General features: G+C 36.0%; 1 protein-coding gene across 1 annotated transcript; it reads left to right on the forward strand.

Annotated features, from left to right (window-relative positions):
- The first annotated feature begins 634 nt into the window (after positions 1 to 634).
- Positions 635 to 24,298, forward strand: SEM1 (SEM1 26S proteasome subunit). The gene is made up of 3 exons (XM_081080258.1): positions 635 to 862; positions 14,062 to 14,155; positions 20,599 to 24,298. The coding sequence occupies exons 1-3, from the start codon at positions 787 to 789 to the stop codon at positions 20,639 to 20,641; spliced, it is 213 nt and encodes a 70-aa protein (XP_080936384.1). The 5' UTR covers positions 635 to 786; the 3' UTR covers positions 20,642 to 24,298.
- Positions 24,299 to 27,583: the final 3,285 nt, after the last annotated feature.

Consider the following 27,583-nt stretch of genomic DNA (forward strand, 5'->3'; position numbering starts at 1 on the left):
AGCTACATTCAAAATGGTATTCAATAGTATTTTAAAAATTCGAAATGATACATTTTGAACACCATAAAATATTACATATGAATATATTGAGTTTTACATGGTGTTATTTTATAATAACCTGTAAAATAGTTATTACACACACACACACACACACACACACACACACACAATTTAATGGGGTATTCACCACAGAGCAATTATAAGATGGAGGAACACTGAATAATGGAAGAATTTGGAGATTAAAGTCAGGCAAACAAGTCTGCATTTGTAGTATCTAGCCCTACCTGAGTGACTGGCTATTTCCGAATCTGAATTTTTGTGTGATATGGACATATTTAATACCATGCTTAGGGAATTGGTGTAAGGATGGAGCTGATCGATGTGAAGGGCTTGGCATTTAGCAGGCCTTTAATGAGTCTCAGCAGACACCTCATCTGTCAGCAGTAAACTAAGTAAAGATTTTGACTTTTCTACACAGTATGAGTCTTTTCCAGTCAGGGAATGTTACGCTGATATCAAGTTTGTCAATTCAGAGAGTCTGGATAAGACGGTAGAGGCACAACATAAGCAATCTTTCTAACTCTGAATAATTGCTAACCCTGCAGGAAGCGCTCGACGGACCTCCCGCATCCCAGCATTCCTCGCGCTGTTCCCCTCGCTAGTCTTCCGCATCTCTATGGTACAGCCGGCCTCGGAGGCGGCGGCGCTGGTGGCGGCTGCGGGGAGGAAGAGTGCGGCCTCCAACTTTCCTACTGGCCCGAGAGGTTTCGGACGCAGACGGTTGCAATGTCAGAAAAAAAGCAGCCGGTCGATTTGGGTCTCCTGGAGGAGGACGACGAGTTCGAGGAGTTCCCTGCGGAAGGTAACTGGCTGGGCCCCGGTCTCGGGGCCGCGCGGACGGTGACTCAGGCGTCGGGCTGGAGGAGGTGCGGGAGGAAGGCCCCGGCCGGGAGGCGCCCGCGGGGAGTCGGGACCCCGGTGGCCGGCTCTGCAGGCTCTGCACGCGCAGCCCTCCGTGCGAGCGGCTTGGGCTTGTGCGTGTCGCGGTGGGACTGGGCGGTGAGGCTGAAGGGCTCTGCGTCCTCGTTCGGTGACTTGGGAGCGTCCGGGTGGCCCGGAAGGTGGGTCCTCTCGCTCTTCAGCCGGGTTGCCCGCCACCTCGTCCGTGTCTGCATAACCCCCGTCCCCTTTAGTTTCTATTGGTTTAGCTGCCTGCCTTTGCCGTCAAACCTTGCGCAGTAAGTTGTCCCTGCTGAGGCCCGCGCTGCTTACTTCTTGCACTTTGCTAACGGAGCCTGTGAAGTAGGATGGGAGGGAGGATCAGGGGTCGGGGCTTAATGTGTGTTATTGTTTCACTCTTGTTCCTCACTCGTTTTTGATCACGTAACTTCGAACAAACCATACGTCGACTATTTTGATTAGCTTCATGGTTACCAAGGGGAACTCACTCATTTTCACAAATCTAGCAAGTTGGTAGCAGTTATTCCGATTTTTCAGATAAAGCTATTGAAACTTGCCAGTTGTCACATAACTGGCTAGAAATGATGGGCCACTGGCCCAGTTGACACCAGAATGCTTAAACTCTTTAGCTTGACTGATTCTGTTTATTTGTTCGAGCGTTGTGGCTAGTTTTCAGAATTACTTGCTGTATTGGCTAAACGTAGAATAAATAGTTTTTTTTATCATAAGCAAAGAGATTACTATTGGGTAGTCTTTCTGAAGGTGGTCGGAAGAGAATTGTGGTTAATAGTGTGCAAATTTGTTACATGAAGCAATTAGTGCTTCACTACAATTGTCCTAAACTATACCTATGGTGATTCTATCGTGCATAAACCCACAGAGCTTTGTATTTATAGTGTACTCTTATTATTTATTTTTTTAAATGGAAGTAGACATTAGTGTGCATACTACACACACTCATAAACTAACCCAAAGCACATTTCTTTCCAGTTCTGGGATTCATTATTTATTGTGGGGAATGCTTTTTTTTGTTTTGGTAGTAGATTTTTCTGTTAAGACATGTTTTCTTTACCTCACTTTCAAATTGGTTCGTAATCCTCCTCCAACACCGAGCTATATAGTAGAAAGCTGGCCTATGGAGAGCAGGATCTACTTTTTACTGAAAGGAAATTTCATGTTTCACATAGTATTTATTTATTGTTTAGCTTATACAAGGTACAGTGTTGGCACTTTATTTACATTATATAGTCCAGCTATGACCACAACCCTGAGGAAACTGAGGTTTGGAGATTTAAAATGCTTGCCATTAAGTGGTTAAGCCAGGATCTGAAAGGTCTGTCCTGAGTCTCCAAACCAAGCTTACCCCTAAGGTTTAGCAAAGTGCCAGGCAATAAATGTAGGTGGTCAATAAATGCTCGTTGAATAAATGAATCTGTGTTTAAAATAAGTAGTTGAGAATTGAGTGCTTAAAAAGGATCGAGAGATAACGGTGTACCTGATAACATGATTTTTCTCAGCAGCTTGCATCTTAACAGCTTTTGCAGAATATGTAGTTTGTTCTTGTTCTAAGTTCATGCTGTGAGCAGCAATTTGTGCAAAATGTTGGCAGTTATATAGTAAAAAAAAAAAAAATCCCATTAAAGGTAAAGGAAAAGCAAAGAATATTTTTTGTGAAGACAACGGCTTCTCACAACAGACTGATTTATTAGCATTAAGTAACTCACCATTTATTAGTCACCTTACAGGATATTTGTTGCTTTCAGGTTTGAATTTGTAGAGTCTACTTCATTCAGGAAACTTTACATTTAGAATGAGAAATAACATTTGAAATGCCTTTGTTTCAGGTTTGGTTCAAGTTTCTGTATTTTTCAGGTTTGGTTTACAATTCAAACAGTTTTTCCTTTCATGTTAATTTGAAATAGATTTTGATCGATACAAAATTAGCCCGTGAGGTGAAGCCAATCAGTATTTACTAATAAAAACTGCTCTGATAAATAACAAAACTAAAAGAAAAAACTTGGAAAAATATCACAAAGAATCATTTCTCTTTTGAAACGGTACGTCTCTTACTTTTTTGGGCCTAGTCGTGGTTTAGTCACTTTGCTACTCAAAGTGTGATCTGTGGACCAGCAGTTTTACTATTACCTGGGAGCTCGGTTAACGCAGCATCTCACGGTTAACGCAGCATCTCAGCCTGGACCTACTGACTCAGTTTGGACTTTACCAAGATTCCTAAAGATGCATAAGTACATTAAATTTAGAGAAGCACTGCTTTAAAACTGTGGCCTTTTTTTGAATCTTTCGGTATTTGAGTTTTCAGTTATTAACTCCCTGAATTACTTTCCAAGTTCTTTGCTTTATTTGAAAATTCTTGTGATTGCCTGACAGAATCACTGACTTGAATCACAAATAGATACAACTTTAAAATTGTCTGTAATCATCTTTCAATCTAGGGGAGGTCTTACTTTCAAAGGCCTTGTTGGGTCTCTGTGCTCCAGAAACAGGATACTGTCTAGGGTAGTTTGCAATTAAGAGCCTGCTATATGAAAGCCTTTACTGAAATTAATGTGTCCCTGATTTGAATAAAGGATTGTCTATCTTTTGGGAGTGTTGCTACATCTCATCCCAGATAAGAACTTGTTTGGTAGGGTGTCAATTTAGTCATTTTAAGGAAGAGGAATTTTTGTTTTAAAAAGGAAGCTCAGATAATGTGTTTTCATAGAGGCCTCATTGTTGGCTTTTTCTTTTTTCTGAATAGCTATTCTTCATTGTGAGTTATAAGGTGGGGTGATTCTCTGAAAGTACAAAGAAACAAATGCTTCTCATCCCCCACCCCATTATTTGCTCTGGGTCTGGATTACATTGGCAAGTTCCTCGCAGTTCTAATTGGTGAGTTGTAATCTACTGGTCATTAAACAGTAACTGTTAAAAATCATTTTTAGGGTCTTTGTGAAATGCATTCTGCAACTTCTTGACTAAACTGATTGAGAATAGGCTTTATTAGGAAGACATTCAACGTTCTGGGCATGATTGACTATAATTTTGGAGGCATTGGCATGGTTAGAATTTTAGAACTAGAGAGCAACTTGAAGTCTAGAGAAGATAGAGTTTGTCAAGATTATACAGCTAGGTTGGTAGTAGTAGAGTGGGTTCTAAAACTGATATAATTTATTTGAAACTTCAAACAATTTTTCATATCAAACATAACTGAAAGGGTATTAAAATATTTTCATTAGTCTCCTCTGACAAGAGGTGGGTGTGAAGAAAAGTGAGAAGAAAAAGTGGGCTTTTAGATTCTTTTATTTTCTTTTTCCTGTGTCAAAGTTGAGTTTTGGGTGTTTTTTTTTTGAGAGAAAAGCTTTTTTAGAATATTTAAAATGAAACTGAACTGAGTTTGCCTCCAGAAGCAATGGTATTTACAAGAGAATACTATTATACTGAGTATTCTGTAATTTTTCTTTAACCAGTGAAACTGCTATATTTGAAGAATTCAAGAGCAGTATACCACTCATCTCCCAACCCTCACTGAGAAATTCCTGGATAAGACACTGTTATTGATGGGACTACGTCTGTGGTGGTCCCCCAGTTCTGCCAGCATTCTGGAGTAACTGAGGCACGCTCACCTGTGCCTTATAAAGTAGGACATCTCATGGTGATTTTTAACCAGGGGAGTGTTTTAGGATGTCACATTCACTTTATAGGTAGGAATGTGAAATAACTACCAGCATTTAGTCGGTAGAGGTCAAGGATTTCAAATGCCTGCTGCACGTGGACCAGTCTTGCACAGGGAAGAATTGTCCTATGAAAAATGCCACTGAGAAATACTTACTTGTGCATTGGATGCTAGCTGGACTAAACCATCGGCAGAAGGCTTCCTTAGAATCTTAAGTATAGAAGGAGGAAACAACTAATAGTGACTGTGGTAGATACTACACTAATCAAAATATTTACCAAGTACCAACAGGCGCTTCGCTATTTTCAGTTGTAAATGTAATATAGTGGGCACGTAAATCATACCATCACACATTTAAATGCATGGTGGTAGCAAGAAATGGAGAATTCACGTTACTAAAAATTTTTAAGAGAAAAGTGAGTGGCAAAGTGCCTATTGAATGTCCTTTCATGGTAATCATATGCTATAGGGAATAGTCTTACATCTTTTTGTATGTATGTTTTTGTGCTTATGATAAGACAAACTCTTAGAAGAATTTGCCAGATCAAATTGATAGGTGCATTTTTGTTTTTTTAATATAATTTTTTCTTTTGAAATAATTGCAAATTTACAGAGTAATTGAAAATACAGACAACCTTTTTTCCCTGAACTGTTTGCGAGTAAATTGTCAGTCTGATGCCCATCACCCCAGAATATTTTAATGTGTATTTCCTACAAAGACATAACCACAGTACAAACATCAAAATTGGAAATTAACACACTGATGCATTACTATCATCTAATCCACAAATCTCAGGTGTCTCCAGTTATTTCAATAACGTCTCAATTTAGAATCATGGATTACTACATTGAGTTGTTATGTCCCTTTAGTCTAGTGCAGTTCTCAGTTTGTCTTTGACTTTTGTGATTTTGACTTCTGAAGATCATAGGCCAGTTATTTTGTACAGTATTCCTCAACTTTGATTTGTCTCATGTTTCCATGTGATTAGATTCAGGCTCTGCACTTTGGCAGGAATATCAGTCGTGATGTTGTGTTCTCATTGCATTCTGTCAGGTGGAACATGATTCTTATTTGTTCCATTCCTGATGATGTTCACATTAAGGTCGTGTCTGAGAGACTTTTCCAGTGTTTGAGTACTCATTTTCTCTTCGTAAGTAACTGGTCTTTTGTGAGGAGGGACTTTGAAGCTATTTAAATTTAGTATTCCATTCATCTCCACACTTTCAATTTATTCATTTGCTTATTTATATTAGTATAGACTCAAGACTTCTCATTCACTGGGTTATAATTTATTGCTGTTATTTACTTTGATTCTCATATTGTTGCATATTTAAACATTGGGAACCCCTTCAGGTTGTCTTCTGTGACCTTCTGACATGTCACTGTCATTCTTGGTGCATTTCCTAACATTCTGGCACAAGAAGGTATTCCAAGCTAATCTTGTACTTTTCCTGTTCCAGTCCTGTAATCAGCCATTTCTCCGGGGTGTGTTCCTTTTAGTGTAGAATTATATTTGGAATGCAGGATATTAACTCCAGTTGTTCTAATGCGTTTGGGACCATCTCAGTGGAAGATACTAGGAAATATACTGATGTGTGTATACATGTGTATACTTTGCACCTATATATGTGTGCACTTGTATAAAATCATGAGTTCACGCAGCTATCTTCAATTACAGTCCAACACCATAGGGTTTATTCTAGTTTTTTTCTCTTTCCATATTTATAATTTCTTTGCCCAACAGTGAGAAACCTGTTATATTACAAATATATTGTCTGATTGGTCATCCAATCTTTGTTGCCCCCTCCACCCACAGATGCCCTCCTTATCCTACTTGGGATTCACCATTCTATGCCAGGCCACCCTCTTCCCTTCTCACTCCAGTATTGAATGACTTCTTCACCCTGTCCAGGCTCTGACACACCAACCACACAATGTTCCCCTCCACAGGAATGCCCTTGTAGCTCTGTTTGGGCTCTGACACCTCATTGGGACCAGCTGCGTTTTGAAATTTGACATATATTTTCAAATTGTCTTTGAGAATGGTTACATCAATTAACAGTCTCATCTACAATTCACCTTTTCCCTTATAAGGTTGCCTTTAATATTTCATATTAAACATTTTACTCATTGTGAACGTGATGGATGAAACATATTGCGTCATTTTGATTTGGATTGATATGAGTAATATTGACCATTATGTTTTTCCTTGAACTGTTACCTTCATAATTCTCAGATTCTTTATATATAATTTATAGATAATAATTAGAGTCATGTAAGGATGACATGATTATATTAGTCTGCTTGACCTGCCATAACAAAATACCATATACTGAGTGGCTTATACAACAAAAATTTATTTTCTCACAGTTTTGGAGTCTGGGAAATCCAGGATCAAGGTGTTAGCCAATTCATTTCCTGGTGAGGGCTCTTTTCCTGGCTTGCAGACTATTGCCTTCTCACTATGTCTTTGTAAGGTGGAGAAGAGAGAGCAAGCTCTCTGGTGTCTTTTCCTATAATGGCACTAATAATCTCATCACGAGGACTCCACCCTCATGACTTCATACCTTCTAAAGTCTCCGCCTTCAAATACCATCACGTTGGAGGTTAGGGCTTCGATATAAGAATTTGGGGGTCTGGGGGACACAGACATTCAGTCCATAAGGATACATATAAAGTGTATAGCATAGAGTTTGGCATAAAGTTGGTATTCAGTGAACATTAATTCCCTTTCTTTTCTCCCCCCTAATCTGTTTAGGCATTTGGATTTTGGCTAATGTTTGGTATTTTGTTTATTAGAATTTGAAATATTTTTGACAAATACTTTATTTGTAATTTTAGCTATATCCAAAATTAAACATGTTGAATTTGTGGGTTATTTGATAATTTATTTTCTAGTATTAAAAAGTGTTAAATTAAAAAATATTGCCAAAATTCTTTTCCAAAAATACTTTAAAAATAGTGTGGTTATTCATATAATATGAAAATTCATAAAACAATAGCATACATTGTTTAAGTATGCATTGTTTAAGTATACAGGTGTATAAGAGGTATAAAAAATAAAATGGAGTGAAAAAAACCCTAAATCAAGAATTGGAGCTTGGGAGGGGGTAGTGAGTGATGTGATTCAGCATATTACATGGAAAAACTACTTTGAAAAACTATTTGATTAGCTATTTCACTGATTCTGTGGAATGAACAAGCAATAAGCAATCATGACTTAAATAGCATAACTACTCAGTTGTTAAACATTACTCATTGAAAGATGTGGCGAGCTGTGAAAAAAACATTGAGGGGAAAATAAAAGTTTCAAAAACTATACTTACACTCTTCTTTTGAAGTACTGAAAATTTACCAAATAACTTTTTTTTTTCAGTTTTGTGTTCTGTTGTGTATGTAATACTTGGTAAAAGTGGTATTGTTGTCTTTATTCTGGAACATGTTGCTCTTCTTACCTCCTTCACCTCTCAAGTTCCCTTGTGGTGATGAGCACATAATAAATGATGTATTCATTGGATATATATTTGCCGAGTGCTTCCTAGAAATCTGGTACTGAATGGTGCGGAGGGAATGCTATTGACTGCTGTTTATCAGTAGTAAGTGCTTTATATACGTAGTCTCACGTAATCCTCATAGCAGCCTTATGATGGTTTTGTACTAGGGGCTCAGGAAAATGAAATAACTTCTCAAGGTCACAGTTAACTAGAGGCTGCACTGAGCCAAATTTCACTCCTTAGGTAGATATTTCTCTGTGAACTTGGTGATACAAATATTAAGAGAGATGGATCAGTGATTTTCATACCAAGCTTAAGCTTTTTAGTATATTGCTGGTGCTTATTCTGATAGGTGGTACTCCAAGTCCTTCCCTTCCTACCCCCAGTTAAACCAGAGCAACTTTACTTTGTCTTTATCTGTTGGGTTTCTGGGTAAGATTTAATTTGGTTTCCTCCCAATTACTGCTGGTGGGGACATGGGGGGAATTAATCCCAATAGTAAAGTGCAGCAGCAGTTGAAAAGAAGGGGAATTATTTTCAATTGGGTACAATGTGAGATAGCAACATTTGAACAGAGCTTTCAAAAGACAAAAGTGTAGGATAGGGGTTTCCCAAAGAAGGGAGAAGGAGTAGATGCTTGGAGGTGGAAAATCAGTGTGTATAATTTGGCTGTGAAATAGTGGTTACAAAATGTAGGTAGTTTGGGCCCAATCGTGGAAAGCTTTAAGCCAAATGACCAGTTTGGACTTTATCCTTAGGTAGATGAGACAAGGATTGGTTTATTTGTTTGTTTGATTGATATGTGTGAGTTTTCTTTAGTAGGCAGTTTAGGAAAAATTAACCCAGCAGAATTAATTTGAAAGGATAGAAAGAGACAGAATGAAGGAAGATAATAGTAAATTGTTGAAATAGCTTAGGTGAGGACTAAAGGCCTGAAACAGGTTTTAGGAAAGAAGTAAAGAGAGTGGTGCGAGAACAACTGTGAGCTTTGGCAACTAGTTTTCTGGAGTGTGGGGAGTAAGAAGAAATGGGGGGTGTGATTTTGCATTCGTACACCTAATGGATGACTGACGGATGGTGGCGGTCACATTGGATGTAGTAGTACGGGGGAGCAGAATGAGGGAATTGAAGTGAGTGTAGGGCATGGGGGCTTAGAAGAGATTGGAGTCGCAATGGCTTTTTGGAATTTCATAGAATTAAAGAGAAATAAAGGTGCTAATCAACAAAGAGAGCCAGTGTCAGCATGGCTTTGTAATGGAACAATTCTGCCAGGTTATTTTACATATATTTATATATTTTTATATATTGACATTAATACATACATATTTACATATTTAGATACATTTAAATTATGAATATATATTGATATATGTTTAACTTATTGGTGAAAATAATTATATTTGAACTTTTTTTTAAATGTAAGAAAAATTATAAATGGTTTTGTAAGTTATTCGGAGCCTCTGTTTCAAACTCCTGGTCACAAATAACTAAAAGCTCACCATAAGTCTGATAACAACATTGTTTATGACTTGCTTTTGGTTGTTTGCTCTGAAGTTCCTCACTGACATTTTTGGTCCTTGTTTGGAGAAAATACAGTCGCACAGTGGTGCTGTGTGTGCTAGGTACTGATTTCTTAGCCACTGCCTGGAGATACTAGATCTCTGGGGTATAGAGGTTTTGTATCAAGATAACCTGCGGAAATGAAATTTCATTAAAAAATTTCATCTATTTTATACAGCATAAGCAGGAACACATGTAAATTTATCTCAGAATGACTAGATTTAGTGTTACTTCGTTATGTTCGTGAGCATAATGATGCTATTTGCAAGCTTTGCTGTTCTGTTACACTTACCCATAATGATGAGTGTACAATTTAGAACTGTTTTGAACTTTCATCTGTCTCTTTTATATTTTTCTTCATATAATGTTCTGAATATACAGACACATTTTTTATTTGAAGAAACTTTGTTAGAGATTAGTTTGTTTATATTCATAGTAGCTTTAGAGTTAAGGAAGGAATGAGAATTCGATGCTTCTGAAAATGGGTATAGACTAGAATAGAACATTTGCACCCCTATTTGGTATAAATTGAATTTCCTCCCTACTTTTCTCCAAAGTGGTATACTTCATACTTTTCAGAAATTTTGGAATGCATGTTGGAGGGTGGGGAGAATAAGTAATTTTAAAAACATTAAGTTGAGAGAAAACCCTTTTCCTCACTTAACTGTCAAGGTGATACTTAGATGCATTACGTGGGACCCTTTGATAGTACAGATTTTTGAAATATAAAGCTAGTCACAGATGTAATTCTCGCTGGCAAATGTGAACAAAGCCAAATTTCGGGTAAAGTCCTAAATTAGAATTGCTAGAAACTTAATGTATTAGGCATCTGTTATTGGTTATTTCCAATTCTGACTTCTTAAAATATGGTAATTTTTTTTTACCAGTACACATCTGGAGGCCTGCACACTGAAGTAAACACAGCTGTGGTTATTTAAACGATTAATCACAATCCTGACAATGCATTTAGTGTTGAAGATAAAGTGTATACTTTATAAAGTCATCCACATATTGAAGTAAGGCATTAGACATGAATCAGGTATCCTTGTTTGATTTTATTTCTGTCCTTTTTTAAAAAAAACTATTTTGGGATTTAAGGCTTTAAAAATGAGTGATTAAATAAAATTGCATGGTCATCTGTGTATGTTATAATTGAAAATTAAAACAAGTCAGAGAGGAATTGCAAGAGATGTCAGCCAAATCCCAGAGGTTACAACAGTCACAGCTTGTTTATGTTACACATTCACTCAGTAGAGTTTACATTTATTGTAATTTACATATATTACAATATGTACAGTATGAAGGATTTGTAAGTGTTGTAAATAATTTTGCGGACTGTTATACTCAAACTTTTATCACTTAAACTTTTTACGTAATACAGTTTAGACATTTCTAGTTAGTAAGGAAATTCTTTAAAGTTTCTACCTAAAATATAGATTCTGGTTTGTCAGTGTGAACACTTAAGTTTCTAAATGGTGCTCTTATTAAATAATTTAAAATAGTTAAGTTGTGATTCAAAAAGTTAACGATTGTCTTGGATTCTTCCTCTGGAGTGGTTGAAGGATCATATGGCACATGGACTTCAGTGCATCTTACTCCCAGGATAAGACATTAAGGTTAAAGAGTATATTCAAATTTATGTGACGAATAATGAAGAACTTAATTAACCAGCTTTTCCAGTTTTGTATCTTTGTATACTCAATAGTGTCATAATTATGAAGTACTATATATAATGATGCCAAAGAAATATAGAGCGATTGTCATGAGTCTTTTGTGTGTGTTCTTCTACCCAAACTCTTGCTCACAGTACTGTTTTCCCCCCTTCGGGAGCCAATTTCTTTGTCTTGGGACTTTATTTCTACCTTCTTTTCCTGGCCATGCCATTAAAATAGCATGAGATTGTTGGTTGTAAAAGGAGGGAGAGATAATTTATCCTTTTGCTAAATGATCATCAGATTCAGCTTAGGTAAGTTAAAAATTGTATCAATCTTAACATTAAAAAAACACTTCAAACTAATATCTTCCTTATTATGTTAAGGATTTTGACCTTTTGTATCCTTTTTAGAATTAAGGATTGGAGCTCCTACAAAACAAGTTATTGAACATACTATGTTTCTTCCTCTCTGAAGCAGTTGGGTAGAAATTAACAAGTGTGTTTTTTTAATCTCTCCAAGTTAAAAGAGTTAAAGCTAGCTTGAAGACATTTGAATGATATCAAGTAATAACAGTATTGAAGTCAACATTTTTAATCAAGTCATAATTAGATTAAAAGTTCCTGGGGTCCTGTATTTTCACTGTCCTGGAAAGGGTAGGTTTACAAGGTTAATAGAGACATGTGAAATATATATTCCTGTTACTTTATTTCAAATGGAATCTTTTGACACATTATCACTTCCTTTTTAGGGACCAATGCAGATGGAATCTACCTAGTTAACAATTTAGGAAGCTGGTTAGTTAGAAGTGGTTCAGGCTGATGTGAGACTTGGTGTCTTAGAACCTCAAAACAGTTCAGTTGTGACTTGAGTTATGTCACCCTCTTTATTCAAGAATATACTCGTATTATCCAATCTTAATGCATTCAGATTATTTTGTGGAACATTAAACTCTGTTAGGTATCTTTATAAAGACTCCTCAATATAGCAGTAAAACAAATATTTAATTTGGCAATTCCTATTTCTAGGCTCACCCCGAATAGCATATTTAAAGTCTAGGATTAAAAGCCATGAAATAATGGTAGAAAAAATTAATAAATATTTTCTTATAGACAGTCTTCATTTTCTCTCTCTCTCTTTTTTTGTGGTAGTGGTAGTGGTGGTGGTTTTGAAACAGAGAGGTATGATGTACAGTGATTTCTGAGGCTTTCTCTATCTCCAGAATTCTGTAATTTTAAACAATCCTCAGTCTTAGCCATTTTATAAATACTTGAAGCCAAACCTTGCTACATTGCAGTTTAATGAAATAGTTTTATGTGACTTTGTAAACTGGAAGGCCTTAATGCCAAAACAAAGTAAGAAGCAAAAAAATCCTAAGTTATCTATTAATGTTATTAGATAGCTACAGAGCTCTAGGTTATAGTAACTGGAGGGAATATGGAGGAAAAGCATTATAATCGTTGTTCACTTGCTATAAAAGGGGGATAATGGATTTAGTTCCATTGCAAGTTCAATATACAAGAAATTAAATTTCTATAAAAGATAAATTTGAGATTTGAAGTGCTTTATTCTGTTTTAAAAATTAAAATTATTTGATTTTTGGTGATTATTACAGAGAAATATGTCTGCTGTTTGAACTGAGGCTCCTTTTTAATTCAAAACCTGATCTTAGGCCCATCCACCTTCACTTAATGTTCCTTTCTTGTATACTTCATACTGCAGTTTCTGCCCTCTATTTTTGCCTCATAATAGCTCACTTCTCTCTGACTGTGATTTCTGTTATTAGAAGAACAACAAAAAAGAAAGTTTGTATATGATATTATAATGTACATAGTGAACAGTTTATTATTGCTTGCAATGGCAATATAGTAGTAACAGTACTATTTTATCCCTCTACCCAACCTTTAAATTTTAATAAAATCACTTTTCTAGTCTGTGAAAGTGCAGAAATGTCATTCTTTCAGTTTATCTTTAACTTTGGGAATAGAAGGAAATCCTGAATATAATTTCCTTTACTTTAGTTTCTTAATCTACTCTCATTATAAAATATAGTTAGACCTAAGTTTCATCAGTTAATATTTTGTCATATTTACTTTATTTCTATCATACATATATATGATAGAACTATATATAATATACATCAAATATATATGAGAACCATTAGTAAGTAAACTGTTGACAAAGTGACACTTGACCCCTAAATATTTCAGCATGCATGTCTTAAAGAATAAAGACATTGTCTAAAACAATTTTGCAGTCATGTTTAAGAAAATATTTGGTCTACTTTTTATTATGTGTACATGAGTCATCCTTTTTTATGTTTAGCAGTTTTACATTTCAGGCTTGTATCTTCCTGCTACTCAACTTTCCTTAGTGATTTTAGTGATGTTTAGTGTTTTGAAAGATTGTGAAATAGACCGTATAAAAATTAGCCCAAGGAGAAATCAGGAAAGTAGATATCCTTCCTGAAATTATAACAAATTTTCATGGCAAGTAGAATTTTTTATATTATCTTCTGTTTGAGATTATTTGCAAATTCAGGAATTGAGAGAAGACAGCATAACTTGAGATTTAAAGAGGAAGATTACCATTTACTCAAAGATATTAGATGTTAGATGTTTTGAATTGTGAGAGTCTTCAGTGGCAAACTTTCTGAAGTTTGTGTATTTATGGAAACAGTGTATGAGCAGTATTTAAGATAACATCTGTGTCTGTTTTTAGACTGGACGGGTTTAGATGAAGATGAGGATGCGCACGTGTGGGAGGATAATTGGGATGATGACAACGTGGAGGACGACTTCTCCAATCAGTTACGGTAAGTCCTCAGCCGGGTCCGTGTGGCTCAGTAGGAATGGAATTGACATATGATAACTGACCTCTTCAAAGGTAATCTTTGAAATGTGTTTTTGGGTTATAAAAAGACATATTGCCTTCATCTCCTGTGTTTCTAAACATGAATACTTTGTGTAATTGCAAAGAATTTTTGTTCTTTCTAGGCTCTTTACAAAAGCAGTTAAGTAGAAGTATACTTGTTATTTTTATCCTTGTGGGTTTAATTCTGTCAACGTTAATTTCCTGCCAATATTGAATAACTCAGCAAAAATTAGCATCAGAGTGCTAGGATCTAATTGGTGATTCTCAATCTGGAGTGGAGATTGGGATGATGGGAGTGTACTTTTTCATATTCATGTACAAATCTACCTAATATGATTGATTGATTAAGTACAATTCCTGTAATATAAAATTAACCAATTTAAAGTGTACAGTTTAGTGGCATTTTATATATTCAGTGTTGTGCAACCATCATCTCTATTTAATTCCAAAACATTTTCAGCACCCCAAAAGGAAACACCATACCCATTAAGCACTCACTCTGCATTCCTCTTTTCTCCCAGCTCCTGGCAACCACTCATTTGTCTTCTGTCTCTGTGGATCTGCCTGTTCTAGATATTTCATATAAATGAATCATACACTAAGTGATGTTGTGTGTCTGGCTTCTTTGACTTAGCGTAATGTTTTCAAGTTTCATCCATGTTGTAGCATGTATCAGCACTTCATTCTTTTTTATGGCGGAATGATATTCCATTGTATGGATATGCCATAGTTTGTTCATTTATCAGTTGAGGGATGTTTGGGTTGTTTCCAACTTATGGCTGTTGTGAATAGTGATGCTATGAACATTCATGTACAAGTTTTTGTTTAAATACCTATTTTCAAGTTTTTGGGATATAATCCTAGGAGGAGAATTGCTGGGTCCTATCGTAGGTCTCTTAACTTTTTTAAGGAACTGCCAAACTGTTTTCCACAACAGGTGAACTATTTTACATTTCTCTCAGCAATTTGTGAAGCTTTCAAGCTCTTCACGTTCTCACCAAAACTTGTTAATTTTCATTTTTTTTATTATAACCATTCTTGTGGATGTGAACTGGTAACTCATTGTGGTTTCGACTTGCGTTTCCCTAATGACTAATGATGAGCTCTCTGCATGTATTTGTTGGCAGTTGTATATCTTCTTTAGACAAATATCTATTCAAATCCTTTGCCCATTTTTAAGTTGGGTTGTTTGACTTTTTGTTGTTTTGTTGTAAAAGTTCTTTATGTATTCTGGGTACTGGGCCCTTATCAGACGTATTATTTACCAATGTTTTTTCCCATTCTGTTAGATTGTCTTTTCACTTGCACAGAAGTTTTTAATTCTGGTGAAGTTCAAATTATCTACTTTTAAAGAATTCACTGCCAAATTTAAGATGGAAATTCATCTCTGCTTTCTTCTAACAGTTTTAGAATTTTAGCTCCTATGTTTAAGTCATCAATCCGTTTTGAATTAATTTTGTATGTATTGTGAAATAAGGGTCCAGCTTCATTCTTTTTCATGTGAATATCCAGTTGTACCAGCACCATTTGTTGTAGAGACGATTATTTACTCCCTAATTTTATTTTGATTCAACCCATATGTTTCTGTCTTTGCCATAAAGGTATCTAAGTAGACTGTCACCATACTTTTCTCAAATCAAGATATGGAGGTTCTGTTGCAACCTTCTGATTTTCCATTCTAGTACTTTTGTTCAAAAAGAAAGTGAGATAATTTATAACAATTTTAAAATTTATGTTTTAATCACAACACAATAGCTTTTGTTCTACACTCATTTTTTTTTTTCCGAAATGGGCTCATAAATCCTGCATTCTAAAGATTTTTTAGTATTTTGCTGGAGACTAATAATAATTTTACCCATCTTCTTTCTCCCCTTTTTGGAAATAGTACAGTTTACCTTTCACTGTTATTTTGATACTTGTACAATTCTCCATGATTTCTCAAAATTGCTGACTGATTTTTGGCTATATCCTTTCGTTCTTTCAGTACCCTGAGATGTAATTATTCAGAGCTTAGAGACTTTAAACTACTTTAATATAGTATGGAGTTATCTCACCTGTCTTCGTTTTCAATTTTGTCTTAATGATGTTGTTTTTCATTTTCAGTTTTATGGACAAGATGGGAACAATAGCTGTTGAACAGTAATTCTCCTTTTTCTATAAAATCTGTTATTGCACCATCTTTTCCAAGCATTGGATCTGTCTCTTCTTATTCTTCTTTATCCATGTATGGCTCTCAAGAGCCCTTTTTGTTCTTTTTTCAGACCTGAGTCCATTGTAGGATTAAATTTATATGTACAAGTTCTTGCCACTTTCTTTTTGCATTTATTTTTGGTCTAAGCTTTTTAAAAGTGAGCCACATCAGAGAACTGTGTTCTTAATCATGTATCACTGTTTTCTGTTATCTTGAAATTTGTCTAAATTGAGGCTAAATGAGTTTTCTTTCTTTGCTATTCAGATGAATCAGATTTCTCCTAAGTGTCTTTTTTGTCTTTCATTAATCATAGAATAGCACTTTTCTCTTAAAATTAAATCAAGACACTATTGAATGCTATGATTTTGTCAGGGGGCTTTGGTACATGTATTGATAATCGATTTCTTGTCACTACTACATCTTGCTTTTTACTGGTTTGGAAGTAGAATATTATCCATGTGTTTTATGTGGCTTGTTGTTTTTGCAATACACCTCCATAGTGCTTTTGTGTTCTCTGTTGTGTTTCTGCCTTTAAGTTTGTGGGTTTCCATAAGTGTATAAATCTTGGTATCTCCATTAGTGAATAAGATACTGCTTTTTATTACCCTGTTTGAGTCATGAGTGTTTTTCCCCACACGGTTGTTGATACATCTCCACTGCTTTCAAATAGAACTCACTGTAGTGATGGAAGTCTTCTATAAGCTGCACTACCCAACACGGAAGGCGCTGGTCACGTGTGGCCACTGTGCAGGTGAAATGTGGCTGGCGCGGCTAATGAACTACATTTAAGGAACTAATTTTACTACATAGGCACGTGTGACGACTATTATTGGACAGCACAACCTCAGATAATATTTATATTCTTGACTTAAAAAAATTGATTAATAGTAAGTCTCCTGAAAGATGTGCGTCCTGGTCTTTGTGAAATGCATTGAGGCCTTTGATGTGGTATATGCACCATGGGAAAAAACCATGCGTGGTTTCCTGGTATCGCTGGGTCATAATGCCAATTTTGGAGAGTCAGTTTCTACTCCAGAGCAGTCATATTCCCTGGGTTCCAACTCTGGATCTGCCTCTTATTTAGCTACATGTCTTCAGCAAGGACCTAGCCTTCCACTCTCCATGTTTCTATTTCTCTGTCAGTATAATTACCTTTGACACGTAGAAGTAGGAAGAAAAAGGCCACCTGTGTCTACAAGTAACTAAAAGTCCTGTTTTTGCTGCTTCTGGTACATTTCCTCTCCATATGTCCATAGAAATAGGTGGGATTATGAGATTTTCCTGACCCTGCATCACATTTTACATAAAAACTCCAAGAAGCCACTATGGTTTCTGATTGAAGTACGAGGAGTTCCCAAGCCTCCTAGTGGTTATTAGTCCTATTCGTGTTTTGTTATAAAAGTAATGCTGCTATGTTTGTTTCAAGTAACGTACATTCACTATGTGTGTCCTGTGATATCGTTGCAATTGTGTGGGATTTCTTCCCTATTTCTTTTCTTTGCTGGATTTTTCCATTGAACAGGCTCATGGTATTAGTGTTTTTGTATTGTTTTGTGTTTTTTTAGTGGCCTGGATTTATTTTCCTTTTGATTTCTTAATGTCCTAAATTCTGGCAAAGGGTTTTCATCTTTAAGAATTTAGCTAGTAGAGAAGCATATCATTATTTCTTTTGTATTTGTAAACCATTTATAAATGTAATTAGTCACCACCTCCTTTCAGGAAGACAAATGGACACAAATCTGGATGGATTTGGTGTACCTGTTTACCTAAATCTAAGGTTGAATTTTGGGTTTTGTTTTTTATTTTTGTATTTGTTGTTAAAATAAAAGAAAGTGAATAATTAATCTACATTGATCTTGTTAAAGGCAGCAGAAAACTATTGTTTAAGAAAATTTTAAAATTATTTCCATTTTAAATAGGAAGCATATGAAGGATAGGTATTATAATCTTCATTTTCCTGGGCAGGGGGTTGCAAAGAAAGCATTTTAATTAAATTTGGCAAAGGAAGAGGTAGAGTCAGAAACTTGGTCTGATCTCTTGACCCCTAAACCAATATGTTACCGCCAGCCTATATGGCCCTACACCTGAGCAGAAGACAAAGATGATTCATATGAATAAATCTCTGGCCTTAATGTTGCTCATGGACTTTAGGTTAATATTTGTATTATAAATAACTAAAAATTCTAGGGAATTGAAGGAGTTTGAGAAAATGAATAATAAATATTGTACATCATTTCTTCTGTGTGATTTTTGCATTGTGTTTGAATTTGATAGTGTGATGGCGGCATCTAAGCTAAATTATACTTGAGAACAAATGTCTTTCTGTTACTGGATATAATGATGTAGGATACATTAATCATACTTTACATTTGAACAATGTTTTATCATAGATTGGCTTTCAAAGAATTTTGAGAACTTTTAAAAATTTTATAAAATCTGAATTGTGTCAGGTTAGGTTGCTGGTGATGTTTGGAGTGGTAGTTTGAATAGCTCCAGTTGATTATAGGGCTAAACTTTTTTGTGCAAATATTTTATACCAGGCAGGTGAACGATTGCAGTTGACACGCTCAAAGTATGACTGAAACTTCAGGTTGAATAAATTATTTGAAATTATTAAAAGTGTCTTTTAAAGTGTATATGTTTATTCCAATATAATTTTTTGAGATTTTGACCCACATTTAAAATTGGGAAAGTAAAGTCTCATTTAATATTTTATAATTTATTTGTTTATTTTGCCTATATATGAGGTATTATAAAAAATACAGTGAATGTATTGTAAAAAATTATTACAGTAAAAGACACATTGCCATTTTTTCCTCTCAAAATACTCTCCCTCACTTTGAACACACTTATCCTGTTGTTCTTGCCACTTTCTGAAGCAATTCTGGAAGTTCTCTTTTATGAGTGTCTTTAGTTGTACTATCGTGGCTGCCTTGATGTCCTGAATCGATTCAAAATGTTTACCTTTCATGGTCATTTTGACTTTTGGGGAAGAGCCAGAAGGTGGATGAGGACACATCGTAATATTTTTATTTGACAGTAATTGCTGTACCAGAAGCCATGTGTGACACAGAGCCTTTCCATTGTGATCCAAAAGTACAGTGAATGCTGCTGCTGAGTGCTATCCAATGGAAAGGCAGGATGTTCAATATGAGAAGTGGTGCGTCGAACCTTTGTAACAGTATGTGAAAGTTTCATGTCGTTTGGGGCAGTCAATTGGATGTGAGCTATGGTTGAGAGAAGGTGTGTTTTAAAGTGTGCTGTAAATCATCCCCAGCATGACAATGTTCTGTGTCACACAGCGCTTCTGGTATATGGCAGTTTCTGTCAAATAAAAACATTACGGTGTGTCCTCATCTACCTTATTCACCAGATCTGGCACTGTGGGATTTCTGACTCTTCCAAAGTCAAAATGGTTCAGGACATAGAAGCAGCCATGACAGCACAACTAAAGACACTCTTGAAAGAAGATTTCCAGAACTGCTTCAGAGAGTAGCAAGAATGATGGGATAAGTGTGTTTGAAGCAAGGGGGAGTTATTTGAGGGGGATTAATAGCAATGTGTCTTTTACTGTAATAAATTATTTTTATTTAAACATTCACTATATTGTTTGATTACACCTTGTATTATTAATGCAGAATAATTCTCACATACCCTTAAATTTGATTTACAATTTCTGTCTTGCTTAGAGCAATAGATATATGTGAATATGGAAGTCAGTCTGTTTATTTTTTATGTGTAAATAACAGTAATATCTATTGTGATGATTATGAAATCCTTAAAAGTTTGGTACCAGTGTCTTATGTTCTTTACCATATTGTTAATGATTCTTAAAATTTATTTAAATATTTGTTATGAACAACATTTGTATTTGGAAGGTATTTATAAGATAGCAGTAAATTGCTCACATTTCTTCCATGAATAGATTTATCAGAAAATTAAGGAATACGAAATACAAGTTTACTAATGGAAAAGTAAAATTCTATTAGTATTACATTGATTCACATCCATTTTCCTTCTTATGTAGATTTCTTTTTAGGGACTAAAGTAAAGCTATTGGTAGTGTTTTAAATTGGTGCCTACCCTTAATTAGCTCATTGATTTATTTATTGTGTTATATCTAAAAACCATCTGTTTCTTTCATTTATCCCAAAAAATGTCTAGTGATGTTGTTCTTTTGTGTTTTATTATAGAGCTGAACTAGAGAAACATGGTTATAAGATGGAGACCTCATAGAATCCAGAAGAACTGTTGAAGCAACCTAAACTTGAACTGTTTACTAAATTGTAGGTCAGAAAACCCAAGATGGGACACTTAAAAAAACATGTTTATTTCATTACCTGCTTGGCTTTATTTTTGCTTTTGTAAATCAGAAAATAAATGTTTTGACCTAATTTTGGTTTGGTTCAGAACGCTTGATCTTTTGTCTCTAATCATTAATTTTCTTACACTATTCATGATTTTCTAGGACTTTATTACATAGCAACAGTAAAATTTCCTATTATGAATTGTTTTTAATGTTAACTGAGTCTCAAGGGAGGGTAAGTGATTTGAGGCTAGAATTCATCTGATCCCAATTCGGCGCTTTTCTTAAACCACATCAGTGAAATGCTGGTCTTATTTATAAAGTACTTCTTTTAACTTACATTTAACCTGAATCTCATCTGTATTTTGAAACCTTAGGCAATATTTGTTGACATTTCTAAGGTGACCCTTCAAAACCTGTATTTTTAAAATATTAATCATTTAAAATTGCTAATTAGTTTGAGCCATTAATAATATTATTGATAGTTATAGAGTATTGTCAGTACTTAGAGTCCAGAGTGGTTTGGTTATAGTTCTAAGAATGGTGTCCTCTGTGAAAATTAGGGAAGTGAGTTCCAGATACTTTGCTAACATGTGCATACTCTCAGGTACATTTACTTAGTTCTGTTGCCACATCTACTTTTGTGTAAGATGGAATTTGGTTAGTAAAGGATTCTTTCTGATAAGACTTAGAATGGAGCTAATAGACAGTTTTTATTAAGAATATTTTCAAACTTGAATGTGTTACTTCTTTAGAAGTAGAATCATTGGTATTGTTGAATAATTTAAACTATAAAATTTATGTAACATAAGTATTGACACCAAAATAGGAGTTGGGCACCTGAAATATAATTTAAGTTATGCCTCAAAATGATTTTGAACATAAATAAGTTTTCTCTTGCGAACGTGCATAAATCTGTTTTGCCTACCTGGCAGACTGCTAGGTGATCAGATGGAATAACGAATAAGAAAACTTTGGAATTGGACAGTGTAAAAGGACTATGTTTAAGTAATCATATAGTAAAGGTAGACATGTGAATGTAGCGTGTGAAGAAATATTTTGATGGGTATTTTTTAAATATTCTGGTCAGTGGTTACAAGATCATCTTTAGACCCTATATCATCATTCACCTTGACAGTGTCAGATCAGTCCTCAGGGACGGCCACCTCCTGGGACATGAGTTCAAATTGGTTAGGTGCAATTTTGAAACCTCATAGGAATTGGGCAGGGGCTTTGATGGATTATTTCTAGTTATCCAGTGTTTTATCCTTAGTGAAATTTCGAAATTTAGGTGGTTTTCTCTTAAGGATTGAGTACCTGTAAGTTGGTATTTGGCATCAGGATGACGAAGCACGAGTGATAGAAAACGAGACTAGTCAGGCAGCTGAAAAAATTATCTTTATGGGATTTTACAGTTAATAGATGTCTTCAACTTTTGATCTTTACAATGACCCCATGAAATAGGCAGGAAGGACGTGTCTATTATAAATGTTTCATCAAACGGAAAACTGAGTGTCCGAGAAAAGAAGGAAGTGAAAGGGTCTGAGGTAGCGTAGCTCCCAGGTGTCAGATAGAAACTGGAATCCAGGTTTCTCCCTTGTCATTTTCCTTACTCAGTTCCATTTGAAATCGTTTTGAATTCAAATTGTAGATGTAATGATGGTCAGGGGTTTTCATCAGGCTTTGGGTTAGAATTGCTGCCGTTGGATGCCACGTCCTTGGATCCTGTTCCCACTAAATGTTTCATTTAGAGGACTGATAATGAGCCCACTCTCTTTTGAAAGATGGTGTAGTGTCTTCGTAGTATCTTATTGTGGCATGTCATGACCCACCAAGTATTTTTTAAAGATACACATGTCCTTTCTGTACCACACTTACCAAGTTGCGAGAGGGGGCATCTTCCACATTTGGCAGGGCGCTAACAACTGTACTGCTCTCAGTCTGCCCACACACATGATGCTGGGGACTGCACTCAAGTATTCTCGCTACCTTAAAGGCTCCTGTTGTACTCCACCTCTAAACCTTGGCATGGGTCTAGACTCTGCCTTGGGTCCAATCGTTGCTCTATCCATACATTCTCTTTAGTAATCTCATCCAGTCTCAGTGGCTTTAAAAAAAAAAACACGAAAAAGCTCCATATGTATTATTTCATTCTCTAGTCTCAGTTTTAGCCTGTCCCTGAAATCTCATACTCCTATATCTAACAGCTCCATCACCTACCTCCCCAATGTCTAATGGGTGTATTAAAATTAACTTGATGAAAACAGAAGCCTTGATTATCCTTCTCAAACCTGATCTTTCACAGTCTTCCCCATCTTAGCTAAAGCCCCAACCTTCTCCATGGCTGAAGCCAACACTGTAAGAACTCTTCTAGAACCCTCCTCTCCCAGTATTCATTCCACTAGTAAGCCCTGTCAGCTCCACCTCCAAAGCATGTCCCATGTATTAGGTTGGTACAAAAGTAATTGCAGTTTTTGCAATTATTTTCAACCTTTTAACCGCAATTACTTTTGCACCAACCTAATGGTTGATGTCACTGCTTGCCTACTCAGCATTTATTCCCTCCTTCCTCTTTTCTAACAAATATCCGTTTTCCCTGTCAGGTATCCATCCTTTCACATAGGCCATGTGACTCAAGCCAACCCCATTCCCAGTTTATGGCGGGCTCTGCTTGATCTTTAACCCATCATAACCCTCTCCTGTACAAATGAATGGGTGAGGAATGGACAGATTTACAAAAGCATGAGTCAGAATTGTGTTCACAGCCGGCGCTGCGCCTTGGTCGGTGTCTAGTGCCAGCACCGCCTCTAGTTCCCCAAGCTGCAGCTGAAGAAGGGTAAGTAAGGAAGTTTCTATACCATTGCTCATACAAAGCAGACTACCCGCAAATCCATAGGTGGTGAAGCAACTGGTTACGAAAGCTGCTCGCACGAGTACTCCCTCTATGGAGGGGTGAAGAAGCCTCATGGTTACAGGCCTGGTCCCGTGGCACCCTGTGAAATTGGACATTATCAGCAGTCCACCGATCTTCTGATTTGCAAACTTCCCTTCCAGCGTCTGGTGTGAGAAATTGCTCAGGACTTCGAAACAGATCTGCGCTTGCAGAGTGCAGCTCTTGGTGCTTTGCAGGAGGCAAGTGAGGCCTATCTGGCTTGCCTTTTTGAAGACACCAACCTGTGGGCTACCCACGCCAAACGTGTAACAATTCTGCCAAAGGACATCCAGCTAGCATGCTGCATATATGGAGAATATGCTTAAGAATCCACTATGATGGGGAGCATTTCATTCTTTAAAAAGAAATTCCCGTTATTGGTAGTTCTGAATGTTAGTTATTTTTGTCCCCCCATGGGGTTAAGAGGTACCTAAATGTACGACTACAAGTGGAAAAATAGGGGACGGAAATCAGGTATTGGCAGTTTTTCCATTTTCATTTGTGGGGACATAAAACATTAATGCAAGTCAAAATGTTTCAGTGAACAAATGTCAGCAGTTTAACTTTGTAACAATTACAAATAAATTTGTGAAATTTTTCTGGACAATGCCAGCATTTGGATTTTTTTAAAAAACAAATAAATTTCTTATTGATGGCAACTAAGTGGTGTTTGTAGCGTTTTTATCATATAGTAGATTCCATCCATTTGCTATACTTTTCTGAGTTGTCCTACATGCAAGTACATGTTTGTAATGTCCGTCTTCTGTGCTGTTCTTGTAAGTTTGCTATTAAAATACATTAAACTGAAAAAAAAGTGTGGGTCAGTGAAACAATGGGCTAGGGACATACTGCAAAGAGGGATTCTGACTCTCGAAACAGCCACATACAGCAAGCCTCTCTGGATATGAATAAGGGAGTGTCTAGTCTTAATTTCTAGTGGCAGTCATCTAACAACCATTTCAGTTTGAGGGTTAAGATTAGGAAGTCTGAAAGAACGTGATTTTTTTTATGACATCATTGAGCCTGCTCTAGCACTAGGCTTCCTGTAGTATATAAGCCAACAGATTTCCTTATTTAAGACATCTTAAGTTGGCTATTTGATTACTTTCACCCAGAAACATCCTGATACATCCAGAATCTATCTCCTCCCACTTACAGCATCTAAGTCCAAACCACCACCATCATTCACTAGGGTCTCCCGCAGTGATCACCTAACTGGTCTCCCTAAATCTACTTTTTCTACCCTACCATCTTTTCTGGAAAAAAACGGAAGGATCTTGTTAAAGTTTAGATCATGTCACCTCTAAAATGCCACCAGGGGCTTCTTAAAGCAGCATAAAATCCTAACTGCTTATGAAGCCCAACATAATCTGGCTTTATCTCACCTTACATTACTTGATTTTTAATAATGTCATGTTTTATCACTTCTGAAGAGTAAATCAAAGATAAATCGCCTAAGCAGAAAGTAATTAAACTACACTTATTCTTGAACATGCCAGGGCTTTTGTACCAGTTGTTCCCTGGAATGCCTACCCTCCTCACAAGTCAGCCTTTCCCTGATCACTCCATCTGAAGTATCCACCCAGTCAAGCCAAAATATCTTCCCTTCTAAAAAACGCTCTGTGGTAATACCTGGTTTTTTCAATAATGTTGCGGTACCAGTGATCACCTCCTGATCTATCAGAAACTAATCATGAACGATGGCCAAATACTGATTTGGTTTTGCTCTCTTCCTTGGGGATTGATGGACTGTCAAAAAGGTAAATGTAAGGATAAAATTCCCTTACAGTATCTGTATAGTTGAATTCAGTTGTCAAGTGGAATCGCTATATTGTTATTCTGGTTTTCCTTTGGTTGCCTGTCTGTCGCAGAATTGAATGCAGTTTATACTCCTACCCTCTTTTTTACCCTTTGGCTACAGCCTATTGTCAGGAAGTATTAGAACAATATCAGTAATAGCAACAAGGAAGGATGACACCTTAGAGTACGATGAGTATTGGAGAGAGTCTCGCAGCTTTTTCCCACTGAAGGTAATAATTAGAATTACAGGAAAGAACATTAGCTAACATTCCCATGATGCACAGAACGTTTAAACCGCCAGATTGTTCTCTTCACCTGGGCCAACACACTTTTACTTACAATGTAATTATATATTTTTCTTCTTGGTTATTTTTGTTTAGTTTTGTTTCTTATTGGCCTCCTGTTTTAGATTGTGAATTTTTTGAAGGTAAAGCCCCTATTGCCTTAATCTTTATACCTCCTCTTAGTTTATTTTCCCTCAGAAGCAGATCTAGAGCTAAAGATTTGAGTGTGAGTAGTTTATTACAGGTATGATAGGGGAGTAGGGAAGTGAGGCAAGAAACACAGGGACGCTAATAAAGAGTATATATCCAGCAAATCACTGTGGACCATTAGACCTTAATTCTACCTGGAAATTCTGGGAGGCCATATAAAACATATCTCAGTTAACCAAACCCAGGGTCTAGGGGCGAGGGTATCCAGTCATTGCATAAGGGTTCGTCTGAGAGAGGGAAATTGTTAATTCCCCGGTAACATCTGGACTGGCTCATGTGCGTGCAGAGTAGATTCTGACTGCCAGAGAAAGCCTCTAAGCTGTTGGCAGTTGGAAGTGAGGCTGTCCTGCCTGGAAATGGTAAGTAGTGAACGGATAGGGGCAAGGCACCAATAACATCTGTATATCCGGAGGCTATACTTAGTATGTCTTAAATATTTAGAATAAAGTGACTCTTGAAATCATTGATTAGGAGATCAGAGGAAGGGTTGGCAGAATCAGCATAGCCTAGAAAGTGGAGACATTTTTTAATAATGAGATGCCTTGCCTTCCTTCTTGGTTATAAGGCACAAATCCATATAATGAGCCATGTCATGTAATTGATTGTACCTAGACAATTCAAACCTTATATCTTGCCAAGAGAGGTCAATAGGATCACCAATAACTATGAAATGTACTTTTTTATTGTTGCCTACAATTTATTGTTGTGAAATATCTTACAAAAAATTCATCATGACTTTGATAAAAAATATGGTGTCATTGAAGTTCAGTAACTATTCAATAAATTGATCACCTGAATCTTGTGTATATTTTCAACATTAATCCCTTATTTATGATAAAATGATGTGCTTTTATCTACATTAATGTTAGTAAGTAAAGATGACTTTAATAAGGATGTTTGAATTTTGTGAACCTCATACTCAAAGATTCATGGTTGACATTATATTGGTAGAAGAAACCTATGGTCCAAGATTATAAGATGTGTCTTAATGGTTTTTATGATGATATTTCCAGAAGAGGAATGGACTGAACACTGATTTTATGAGGACAGTTGCTTCTCTTTGATAAAGCTAAGAAGGTTACTATTATTAACCACAAAGATGACAGTTCGTTTTATTGCATTTAATATGTTTTCAGTAATTTCCCTTTTGGTAGTTAGAAAAAGAGCTTTTGCTAAATTATTTTGGCTTTGGAGACATGCATCTTTCCTCTGAAACAGGACTGCAGGAAAAAATTATATAGGAGAAAGATATCTTGCTAAAATTGATCAGAATTGTAAGCAAAATTTTAAATGGTATTATTTATACCGGGAGTGCCAAAAAAATATATACAAGTGGACACTTTGCTCAACGTTGCTCAAGAAGTAGTTCACTGTAATCAAAAGTGGACGCTGCTGGTAACCATTTTGAGCACCTCTTGTAATTGCAGAAGTCAAATGTGACTTGTGCTCATCTTTTGTTATCGGTATGTATTGAGTATTACAATTTTAATACAGTTTTCTTAAAATGTATATACATTGTTTTGGTAGATTTTTTGGGCACCCTCTATATATTGGAGAAGTTTCTTCATATTTTACAATTTGACTGTTAAATACATCTAGAGAAAACATTTTGGAAGCTAAATTTTCACTGATACGATAGTCTTAGA

The sequence above is a fragment of the Rhinolophus hipposideros genome (genome assembly GCF_964194185.1).
Source record: "Rhinolophus hipposideros genome assembly, chromosome: 18".
NCBI lineage: Eukaryota > Metazoa > Chordata > Mammalia > Chiroptera > Rhinolophidae > Rhinolophus > Rhinolophus hipposideros.

Bases quoted from the DNA above. Each gene is read 5' to 3' on its own strand.
- SEM1 (XM_081080258.1), top strand. From the start codon at position 787: ATGTCAGAAAAAAAGCAGCCGGTCGATTTGGGTCTCCTGGAGGAGGAC. The intron at 863-14,061 runs GTAACTGGCTGG...GTCTGTTTTTAG, and splicing joins CGAGGAGTTCCCTGCGGAAG to ACTGGACGGGTTTAGATGAA. The intron at 14,156-20,598 runs GTAAGTCCTCAG...GTTTTATTATAG, and splicing joins GACTTCTCCAATCAGTTACG to AGCTGAACTAGAGAAACATG.